Genomic DNA, 12,291 nt, shown 5'->3' with positions numbered 1-12,291 from the left:
GTAATTTTCCTATAATAGTATTCAACTTCCCTGACTCTCACCATTATTAATGTATTTCTGTAGCTTATAAAACATCTGGTTATCACTCTGTCTATTTTAGCTTGTTTGTGCTAATGATTTATTTTCATTTTCTCTAGGATATAGACCTGCAGCTAACTGGATTTGATTTATAAGAGGGAAATCTACAGTCAATGGCCACTCTCGCCACGTTGCTACTATGGAAAAGAGAATGATCAATAGGATATGGTCTGATAAATAGTGATGATTGAAGATGCTGCTTCAATACATGTGAAATCAATGGGAGATACTGGCTGCGTGAAGAGCTTTCTGAGCTTTTCTTGACAAGCTCGCCTTTAAGAAATCGGAGGTGTATTCTACCATTACACGGTCTTTCTCAAGTGGCTACAAATACCTCTGCCTCACTGTAACCAGACAACTACACAACTAATGTGGGACCATGGCACTGCCCAGATGCACGTGGCCAAATCACGTTTGGAGAGCAGTGATAGCGTGCTTGGTACACAGGGGATTGGGTGCTTCATTGACTCTCTGTGTCTTGGGATGTTTGCTTCAGGCTGCCCATGTGCTCTCACAAAAATTGGATGATGCAGACCCGTTGGTGACTACCAACTTTGGCAAGATAAGAGGGATTAAGAAAGAGCTCAATAATGAAATTTTGGGGCCCGTTATTCAGTTTCTTGGGGTTCCGTATGCAGCCCCACCAACAGGGGAACATCGTTTTCAGCCTCCAGAGCCACCATCTCCCTGGTCAGATATCAGGAATGCCACTCAATTTGCTCCTGTGTGTCCCCAGAATATCATTGATGGCAGATTGCCTGAAGTCATGCTTCCTGTCTGGTTTACTAATAACTTGGATGTGATTTCATCGTATGTACAAGACCAGAGTGAAGATTGCCTATATTTAAACATTTATGTCCCAACTGAGGATGGTGAGTTTACTGCAGGAAAAACAGGGAGATGTATTTATATTTTTCTTTTCTATTCTAAGTTCTAACAATATTAATTCGTGTGTACTGGTAGCATGCATGGCTTTTCCTGTTGGCATGTAGACATATTTTACATGCGTGCATGCTGCTCTTTTTGTTTGCGTGTGTCGGTGTATCTGTTCTTATTTTTTTCCTGTGCCTACTCATTTTCTTTCCTCCACAGCACGTATATTTAGGTAGAAATGGGTTCCTAATTTCCATTTCCTACCGAATGACTTCTGAGAAGATGCATCAACATTTCTCCATTGCATGTGCAGGCTCAACGAATTGGGGATCTTTGGCACTTAGTAAATGCAGGAGCATATTAAGTTAGATAGTGGTGTTGCATGTTCCGGCGGTCTGTGATGGAGCGCCATGTTATTTTCTAGTCTTCTATTCATTTTTCAGTAAAAAGAATATCCAAGGAATGTGCCAGAAAGCCCGGCAAGAAAATATGTAGAAAAGGAGGTATGTATCAAAGTGCAAATAAAAAATGGGGGAAAAAGCTTGCAGAGGAAGAACAAGATATTCTCCCTAAGGATGATTTGCTGATGCTGGGAAGTGAATAGTTAGGTGATATTTGGAATTTATTGAAGGCTGTCAAAAAATAGAAAGATGGTTAAGGAGAGCTTTAGCTGAGTAGATGACATTGACAAAGCTCATTGGTGGTGCCTTGTGTTCTGGTGCTGGTAGCATCGACAGGAGTTGAATCTCTGCTTTGAGTTTGTGTACAGAGGAACAGACACCTAAGCTATTACACTGCCTGCAAGGAACCCCAACAATGCTCCCTTAACAACTGGTTAACTTTGATCTCCGAATCCTTTTCTACAGGTATAGATTTCTGTTCCTCTTAAAATTGATTAGTTCAGTCTCAGACCTAGTTTTTTGTTTGTTTATTCTCAGCTTCTTCTGTACACCCTATGAATATTTTCATCTAAGGGTAACTTTGCCACAACTATTGGGCAATTACCATTATTAAGTAATGGTATTTTTTCCCCAGACAGTCTTTTCATTTCAGTTATTCTTCCAGAAGAGAATGAGGTTTTGCAGATTTTGATACTAAATATTTACAGTCTTAAAATTACTTTAACATTTTTATATTTATGTTAAACAATTTAAAACATAGGGAAGAACATGATTCAGAAGCTACAATTAAATCAACCTTCAAATCATCTCTAGCCAGATTGAGCAAATGTAGACACTGACAGCTGCAAGCTTGCATCTGAATGTAGCGTGTCCACACTCCATTTTTATATAACATCCAGTAAATCACTCATAGAGAGTGTGATTTTCTATGGCAGTAAATCATCTAAGTGTTATTTTGACCTTATTCATAACTTTGTAGAATTTCCAACCTTCATACAGAAGTCATATTAATATTCTAGTGCTGTACATTCTCTCTTTCTATGCACTTCTAATCTCCTGGCTGGACCAAGTCAGATTTCATTACAACATCCTTATGGGGCGGGGAGTGTCTAAGCTGTTCTGTTTTACCAGGGTTGCATTATACAGAAGAAGCTTCATATAACAAAATTCTCAACTGTGGATCAGAAGTATTTGCATTAAATTGAGTTTTGTTTGGTTTTGGTTTTGGTTTTGGTTTTGGTTTCTTTGGTCATATTGGTAGAATGAGATTTAACCTTCATTTTTTTATTGATGGCATGATTTGGGTTAAAAGCATAATATACTTCAGAAGGTGGATATGGACGCAACAAGGGTGTTTTAAACAACTAAAACAAAGTCTTGTTTTTCCCCAAATGAGAATAACTGCAGTAATTTACATGCCTTCGACTAATGTACAATACTGCAGTGGTTATTATTATGCAGCTTATCAAGCATGTGTAATTAGCTAAGTGACTTTCGCCTCCTATCACAAAGATGTTGATTCACAAAGTCATAAATAAAGATGCTATTGAAGAATGCATAAATAGAGCGTAGTACATAAAACTATGTACAATCAAAAAATAATAAGGACATCAAAAGGTAAGCTAGTAAGTGAGAAAGTGACCTTTCTTCTCATGCAACTTCAGAGAGAAACAGATTCATTAGAAAATTCTTTTTCATTGTTCTTTGAATTGTTGGTTCCATCTGCTTTATGAGAGAGTTGGCAAAGAGGTACATAGGCTGTGCTATTTACTTTGGCAAACTTAGAACTAATTTATAATTAGCCTGAGGACAAAATCTATAGATACCAACATTAGTCTGTGTGGTTTACAGTCCAAATCTATTGTGGTTTTATATTGAACATTCTAAAAAATTATGTCACTTTGGTATTTAATATATCCTATTATTATTAAGTAAATTCTTCTCATTTATCAGCCATTTATATATTATCGCAAAGTCTACATAACAATGTAAACGTAATTTTCTATATAAATAGTCTTTTTAAAATAAACAAAACTAAAGTTTAGAGCAGGAGTAGAATTTTTTCCCAAACTTTTAACTTTTTTCCTTCTCTATCATGAAGGGTCTATTCTGGTCACTTCAAGAAATCATATTATCCTGGTTAAGGAAAATACTAGTCATTTCATTTCTGTATATACTAATATATATTGCAAGTGGATGATGAGTTCTTCAACAGAATGTTAAAAGTTTATAAATGATGGTTGGGGAACTGTAAGAATAGTCATGTTATATTTTATCTAGGTGTTAATAAAATTCTGGCTTGTTATTATTTATCTTTCTTTTTTTTTAAATCAATGCTTTTTTTTTTTTCTCTCCAAAACCCCAGTACATAGTTGTATATCCTGGTTGTAAGTCCTTCTAGTTCTTCTATGTGGGATGCTGCCACAGCATGGCCTGAGTGGTGCTAGATCCATGCCTAGGATCCAAACCTGGTGAACCCCAGGTCACTGAAGCAGAGCCCGCAAACTTAACCACTATGCCACCGGGCCGGCCCTCTTATTTTTTTTAATTGTGTATAGTCACCCACAGAGACAGATGGACCCCATCCCTGTGCCAAGTCTGCTATAATCTGTTCATCCTGTATTCATTCAAAATTCTTTCTTAATTGCCTATTATAAGTCATGCAGTATTCAAGGGAGTCAGTAATGAATGAAACAAAGATCCCTTTTCCCACAGAACTTATACTCAAGTAAGTTTACAAAGAACAAAGTACTTTCTACACCTTAGTCTGTATAGAAGAAAGAAAATTTTCTCCCTCCTGCAAAAGATGCCTTGCTCTGATTTTTAAATAGAGGTTTTAAAATATTTTCCTGTGTAATTGAAGAAAAAAAAATTTTTACCAGTAGGCTGCCTCTTATTTAAAATAGGTCCCAGTCGCACTTTTTAATCTATCTTTTCATATTTCCCATGATAGTTTTAACCATATGTTAATTACTCTCTAGATATTTCATCAGGGTTTTCTCCTTGCAAAACTGGAAGAAGGGATGAGTGCTTAAAATGAGAGGACTGTCAACACTTGTCCAAATAGGCAGATACCGTGTGATAGAAACTGGAATTCGGATGTGGAGGACAGACATAATTTGTCACAAAAACTTTACGAGAAAAGTATATTACTATCCTTATTTTACAAATAAGAAAGTAGGCTCTGAGAGTTAAGTGTTCTGACTGAGTTTCTGCTGCTACTAAGTGGTAGAGTCAGGTTTGGCCCTAGCTTTTGCTTATGAGACACATTTCCTTTATGTTAAATTACCTCCTGTAGATGATTTCTATAGCAAAGGCTTGTATCTCTCCACCCTCCCACCCTCCCTTTCTTCCTTCTTTCTTTTGCACATTCAAATATGTTATGAATTCTTTTTATTCTATTCTGTTCTATTCTATTGACTCTATTTTAGACAGATTTAATGCTCATCTTAATTGAATTAGGTCAAGCCAATATTAGAAACTGGCTTCCAGAAACCATGCTTAGTAGCCATTTTACTGAATATTTTTAAATTGTATGTGTGTTTTCTTACTATCTGGACCAAAATCCCAGCATATTCCTCCTGGCTGCTATCAGGAGGAATTTTAATTTGCTTGTGTTTCATTTTCTTTCTCTACTTCTCTCTCTTGTGAGAGTTGCCAGCAAACAGTAAAGTGGTCAAATATTAGGCAGTAAACATGAGAAGGAGGAACAAGGGACCCAGAGAATCCACAAACAAATTGATTGGCTCATGGATACCTTAGAGTTGTGTAGCTTTGTGTATTACCAGCACTTTGACTATCATTTGCATAGCTCTTCTGAGATGAATACAGAATTAATTTTTATTTCTGCCATGGTGAGAAATTGTTAACCCATTTTTTTTTCATTTACCCCAATTTTTATTGCACAGAAAATTAGAATCTTTATAGATGGCCCTAGTATACTTCCTGACTCCTTGAGCATTTTATTCCTGATTTTCATAAGTATTTTACTTTTTTATGCTCTATTTTGTAATCTTTACCTGAAATAATATTGAATTCATTTAAGAGCCTTTTCCACAAACTTAAGGTTTATTTGGTTGGTTGTTGAACATAGAGACTGAGTCTTCTCTGATTAAATATATATAACAGTGAGTCCTATCACTGTCACTGTGTTTAGGATTTTAAAAGGAGGTTATATCCCAGAATGCTCTTCCTTCTTGCTTGTGCATTTCTAACTAATTTATTCATTTAACAAATATTTATGGAGTCCTTATTCTCTGCCAATTAAATTACTGCTCTAGGCCCCAGAGATACATCAGTGAAAAAAACAAAAAAAAAATCCTTGTCCTCCTGGAGTTTACATCTTAGTATGTGGAGACAAAATGGAGAGAATGGATAATTACATTTAAAAGGTATAAGAAGATGAGAAATAAACAGAGTATGGAGGATCAAGAGTGCTGGTGTGGAGGGTGAAGGTAATTTTAAATGAAGTAGTCAACATAGTCCTTGTTCGAGCAAAGGCCTGAAAGAGATGAAATGACTTCTAGGGAAAGCGTAAAGGAAAGAGCTGGTGCAAAGGAAGTAAGGTGAGAATCTGCCTTGACTATTTAGAGAATAACTAGGAGTACACTATATCTGGAAAGGGAAGAGAGAGCGAGGCACTGGATTCAGAATGATCTGACTTTATGTTAAAGAGATCATGCTAGCTGATGCATTGACAGTAGATTTTAGGAAAGCATGGAGAAACTGGGAGCACAAGTAAGAGGCAATTGTAATCGAGACAAGACATGAGCCTAGTTCAGGCTCAGACCAGGGCGGAAACAAGGCAAGTGATAGAGTCTTGATGTATTTTGAAGATCAATTTCTTTCTTTCTTTCTTTTTTGAGGAAGATTGACCCTGAGCTAGCATCTGTAGCCATTCTTCCTTTTTTTTTGCTTGAGGAAGAGTGGCTCTGAACTAACATATGTGCCAATCTCCCTTTATTTTGTATGAGGGATGCTCCCACCACATGGCTTGATGAGCAATGTATAGGTCCATGCCTGGGATCCAAACCTGCAAACCCTGGGCCATCGAAGTAGAGTGAGCAAACTTAACCACTATGCCACTGGGCTGGCCCCAAAGATGACATTTCTTGATCAGTTTGTTGTGGGCTGTGAAAGAAAAAGAGGAGTCAGAGAAGATTCCTAGGTTTTTAGTCTGAGTACCTAGAAGAAGAGATTTGCCATCAATTAAGAAGGAAAAAAAGGAATGTGGAATGGTTTAGAGGGAGGCACAAGGAGAAGATGGTGTTTAGTTTTGGACATGTTAAATTTGAGATGACTCTTAGACATCCAAGTGTAAACATCAAGGAACCAGTCTGAAGTTCAAGAGAGAGGTATAAATGAAGATATAAATTTGGGAGTCATTGTGATATAGAAGGCAAAGATTTAAAGTCATGAGTCTGAGTGAGAATAAAAGGAATTGAATAAAAATAGAGAAAAGAAAAAGACATCAAAGACTAATCCATGAGATATTTCAACATTAAGAGGTCTGGGAGAAAAGATAATAGAGACAGAAAATGTTGCATATTGAGATGGGAGGTAAACCAAGATTTTTTTTGTCATCCTGGAAGCTAGGTAAAGAAAATACATCAAAATAGACACAGCGATCAACTCTGCCAAGTGAACTTTTGTAGGGTGGTATGGGTATGACACACTGGAGTAGGTCTAAGAGAGCACTGGAGAAGATTTAGAGTTGCTGAACATAAATAACTATTTTAAGGAGCAGAAAAAAAAAAACGAGAGCCTATGAACAATAGAGGGTGTTTTTGTGGCTGTAGGTCAAGATGGAAAAAATAAAGAAATGTTTGTATACAGAAGAAAGGGAACAATTAAAAATACGGGAGAAAGATGGTAGACTACTGGAATAATATCTTTAAAGAAAGATTGGCTCTTGTTCAAAATTAGAGGTTTTGGATTAAAAAGGGCATAGGTAGATAATTTAAATTAACGTGTAGCTAGGCAGAGTGCATGGGTAGGAGTACAGGGGTAAAAGTGGTAGTGGGATTCTCTTCTCATCTGATTGTATTTTAATTGTTTGATGTGTAATATTAAGGGAAATGGAGATAGAATTAACACTGGCAAGCTCTTAATTCATCCTAGACATTTAACCGTAATTTATTTAATATCACAACAATCGTACGTGATTCTTATTCACACTTTACAAATGCAGACAGGGAAGACCAAAGAGGTGAAGTATCTTGCTCAAAGATGCATATTTTTTTGATGGCCAATGGTATTTCCTTTGAAGAGAGACAATAGAATAGAGGGAATAAAACCAAACATCACAACAGCAATCCTGTTTATATGGGATTCCAGATCAAATAGATCGTGGCCAATTTGCTAGTAGAAAAATCACTACATACTGGAATAATTACACCATCTGGCTCATTTGGGGTTTGACGATGGATGGAAAACCAGATTGAACCAGAGGTTTGGCTTTATATTTGAATTAGTTTCATTGGACAGATGTGGTTAAGTCTTCTAAAAGCTAAACAGTTTAAGTTGGAGGTCTGAAATGAAGTAGATCTAAAGGGTTGCAAAGTTTTAAAAGAACAACATCAATTGTTCCATTGTTTACTGACACACAGAGAGTCTCCTGAAGCTGATGATTAAAAGACCATTATAGGTGTCCAACTCAATTTTTCCAGAGGATAAATACTTTTTCCCTTACCGAAACTGAGGTTGAAGTCGAAAACATTTAAGGCTTATGCCACCAACAAAAAGAGTTACGCCACAAGAGAAAACCTTTGTAGAAGTTGCTTCCCTCTTTCCTATCCAATGTAATAATACATTTTCTTTATTGTTTTCACATATATAACATACTGCCAGCTTAATAATTGTGACGTACTCTTTGCTTTAATGTACTTCTATGTTACTTACCATTACAGATTTTGTTTATAATCTTTTGACCTTTAATGTTTCTCCTATTAGTATTCTTTTTCTTCTGCTGCTGCTTATGGTGGTACATGCTCACATAGTTTAGGAAATAAACAGCTTCAAAAATCACACCAGGATATAAATTTGTTAGTAACAATCACGTAAACTCATTCTGGATCTGATAATCTTAAACTCTAGACTAGATGTGGAAGTATAATTTCTAATCATAAGTTTGCACATAGCCCTTCGTAAGTGGACAAAGTACTTTATTTGACACTTCTTGTATTAGTTTCCTAGGGCTGCCAGAACAAACTGCCACAAACGGAGTGGCTTAAAACAACAGAGATTTATTCTGTCAGAGTTCTGGAGTCAAGAAGTCCAAAATCAAAGAGTTGGCAGGGTTGGTTCTTCCTGGAGGCTCTGAAGGAGAATCTCCCTGCCTCTCTCCTAGCTCCTGTTGGTTGCCGATAGTCCTTGGCATTCCTTGGCTTGTAGTTGTATCTCTCCAATCTCTACCTCTGTCATCATAGGGCTTTTTTCCCTGTGTGTCTCCCAGTGTCTCTGTGTCTTCACATGGCCTTCTTATAAGGACATCAGTCATAGGATTTATGACCCACCCTAATCCAGTATGACTTCATCTTAATTACATTTGCAAAGCCCCTGTTTCCAAATAAGGTCAGTGTATTACTTTACTAAGATTGCTGTGACAAATTATCACAAACTGCATGGCTTACACAACAGAAAATTTTTGTCTCAGAGTTTTGGAGCCTGGAAGTCTGAGATCAAGGTATCACAGGTTTGGTTCCTTCTGAGGGCTGTGTGAAAGAATGTTCTAGGTCTCTCTCCTTGGCTAATAGATTGTTGTTTTCTCCTCGTGTCTCTTCTTATGGCATTCTCCTTGTGGGCGTGTCTGTGTTCAAATTACCCCTTTTCATAAGGACACCAATCACATTGAGTTAGGTCTCACCCCAATGACTTAATTTTACAAATTATATCTAGAGACTTTTTTTCCAAATAAGGTCACACTCTGAGGTACTCAGGGTTAGTACTTCAACATAGGAATTTTGAGGTAACACAATTTGACCTATAGAGTCACCTTCTGAGGTTCTAGTTGTACATGAATTCTTGGAGGACACCAAGCACACTTCTACTTTTTTTCAAACTGAATCCCCAGGAAGATCTCAAAATGGTGCTATCATTATGCCCATTTTATAGGTTCAAAAATTATTGCTTATTGGGTTTAAATAACTTACTCAAGGTCACATGGCTGCTGTTTAGGATTGCTTGGCCTCCTTTTCAAATCAAAATTCAAATTTTGTGTGGTATCAAGTCCCTCCAACAGATTTGGATTCTCTCTGATCTCTTGAGAAGTTTCTTTAACTTGTTTTTAAGTATTTTTCTGTCACGATAGATTGCTATGCATTAGTCTAGATACTTTTGTATGTCCAAGTATGTGACTCTGTGTAGACGAAATGATGAAGTTTTTTCTTCACTTTCCCTGAATTTTAAACATCTTATCTGTATGGTTGCTTATATGTAATCATGGTTTTAGTTAAAATTAAGATCCTACCAATTTAAAACCATAGTAGCATTGATTTTTCAATGCCGTTTCATTTGTCATATCTAGGCAATTGGACAATGTTCTTTTTAAAATAATTTTTAAGACCTATTTCTTTGTTTACTGCAATCTTACTCATCTGTTATCTATGTAATGATAGCATTAGAGCAATTTAACTATAGCCCATAATTTTCATTAAAGCGTGTAAAATGTTGCAAAAGTCAGTTTTAAACAATGACAAAAAGAAATCTTAATAACAGGAGCTGGGGTCACTGCAACCGTAATCGTAATTTTCAAAAGTAGAAAATCTGATTCATCAACAATGGTCTTAATTTTCTGCTTCTCATTTCAGGACTGAAGGAAAAACTCTTCACTCTCTTTCATCCCTTTTCTTTGAGGCAAAGACCTTTGAAACAGTTATGCCAAAAAGGAAATGACATATTGTCTCCTAGTCTTAGGAGGACGATACAGAAACACCTTCCCTCTAACTCTTTCTCTCACAAAAGAGTTCCTATTCTGTTTCACCAAAAAGCTTTGAGGGTCCTCTTCTAGAATCTTCTTTCCAAGTTCCTCAAAGTAGAAGGAGAAGGAGGAAGAGAAGGGATAGAAGGGTAAGCGTGAACTGCTCAGGTATGACATGAGGATAGATGTAACCCTGCCAAGTAGATAAGAAGCATTTGTAAAAATAGCTGCTCCTCAGAAAAGAAGAGGGAGCCCTGGGTAGAATTATTAAGAACATATTTGCTTCTTCTGATTTGGATTCCCGGGGCTCTCAGGAATAGATAGGTCCCCATGAAGGGGATCCCTGGAAAGAGGAACACCTATTGCTAACTCTCTATTCCTGCTAAGTTCGCTCACCATCTTCCCAGGCAGTGCCTCAATTTTCAGCTCTAAGCTTTCATCGGAAAGAATTGCTATGTTCCTTGGTACAGTAATTTACCAGGCAGATCCTGAGGTTTCTGAGCTGCCTCTGAGCTGGGCAGCCAAGTAGCCTGCGGTGCGTCTCCTGCTGGTCCCCCCATCACACACATCCACGCTCCCACACCAGGGCAGCTTGTCTCTCATTCCTTACACACAGAAGAAGAGTCCATCTACAGTGCCAAGACTTTTAAAAATAAAAAGAAAAGGAGAGGCAAAAAGGATTCTTTTGCTTTAAAAGAAATTTTGGAAGTCATTTATTTAGGGAATTAACTTCATTTCAATGAAAATGGAAATGCAGCATCTATAAATTTGAATCTGAAGAGAATTTTTTCTATAATGACCATGTAAAATATTTTGTATTCCAATTTACTCTGAAAAACCGGGGTGAAATTTGTTTTCTCTGTTTTTATTTTATGAAGACCTTTGGCCACCTGTGCCGTTTAACAAAGGGCATTTGAAGGGGGAGAAACCTATAACCTTTGTAGGATGTTTCCTGGGGCCTCAGATTGTCATTAAATGGAATCTTTGACTATGGCAGCAGTGCTTGTCTTCCTTCGTTTCTTCCTTCCTTCCTTTCTTCATTCATTCATTCATTATTCTTTTTGGTCTTGATGTTGCTTTGCTCTGTTCGTGTCCTTTGTCCTGAGGTCAGATTTCCTACATGGCCATTCCTTCTCGTTCTCAGCCAGAGCCTAAAGTGCTCCTGTCTAGCACTGCTGGAGGCTCAGTGGGCAGGACGTATTTTTTGCCCTGAGGGAGCTTACATTGCAATGACAGCATGCCAGTAAGAAGAAGCAGAATGTTCTGGTCGGTGGCCATGTCAATCTTACCAAGTAAATGGAAGCCTGATTTGTATTAAAATCTCAAAACAAAATGAAGGAATGGCTGTTTCTGTGGAAAAACATGTAATGATGCTGATATTTGGCACTTTGTTCCCTATAATAAAGCATTTAATTAAATCTTTAAGTGTGTATGGAGCACGGAATATGCACAGCAGAATAAAACACATCAGGCATAACCCAAACTATAATTGTATCAGCCCTGTGGCCTGAGCCCACCTTAGTTGCTCTGCCAAGATGCAATGGTTTAAAACTTTCTATCCATCTGTTTGAAAAGAAACCAGCCTGTGCTGTCACTATACAAATCTCTGTGAGGCCTGACAGTGCTTTGGCTACTGACACAACAGCTGCTGAGTTACTGGGCTACAAACGGGCTGTCTCTTCCAGAGGTAGATTACCAGCTGCCGCTCTGGACTTCTTTCCACACTTCTAGTGAGTGACTACTTTCTGCAGGGCCCTGTGGTCAGCCCTGGAGACATAGAGATCAAAAGAGCATTCAAGAGTTGCCCTCAAAACGCTCATAGTCCTGTGGAGGTGGCAGATACAGAAAGAGAAAATAACCATGTCATAAGCGTGCTGAGAAAGGGAAACAAGTGTCATTACGGAAACACACAGGAGAGGAGTCTGTGGTTTAGAGATGTTTTGTGACAGAGAGTTGTCCCAGAAGTGAGCACTCAGGAATGAATATTATAGTCCCTTCAGGCCTTCACAGGCTAGTATGGTC

The 12,291-nt window shown here is 37.6% G+C and overlaps 1 protein-coding gene across 7 annotated transcripts in view; it reads left to right on the top strand.

The window, feature by feature from the left end:
* NLGN1 (neuroligin 1) overlaps positions 1 to 12,291 on the top strand; it is an 841,421-nt gene that overhangs the window by 176,004 nt on the left and 653,126 nt on the right. For all 7 annotated transcript variants that reach the window (XM_070509425.1, XM_070509427.1, XM_070509424.1 and 4 more), the window contains exon 2: positions 138 to 950. In XM_070509425.1, the coding sequence (XP_070365526.1) occupies positions 458 to 950 (493 nt within the window). In that variant the 5' untranslated portion in view covers positions 138 to 457. The remainder of the gene's footprint in view (positions 1 to 137; positions 951 to 12,291) is intronic.

Source organism: Equus asinus, chromosome 5, assembly GCF_041296235.1.
Source record: "Equus asinus isolate D_3611 breed Donkey chromosome 5, EquAss-T2T_v2, whole genome shotgun sequence".
Classification (NCBI taxonomy): Eukaryota; Metazoa; Chordata; class Mammalia; order Perissodactyla; family Equidae; genus Equus; species Equus asinus.
Note: the sequence above shows the minus strand (reverse complement) of the source record. Positions and strands in the feature narration are given on the sequence as shown.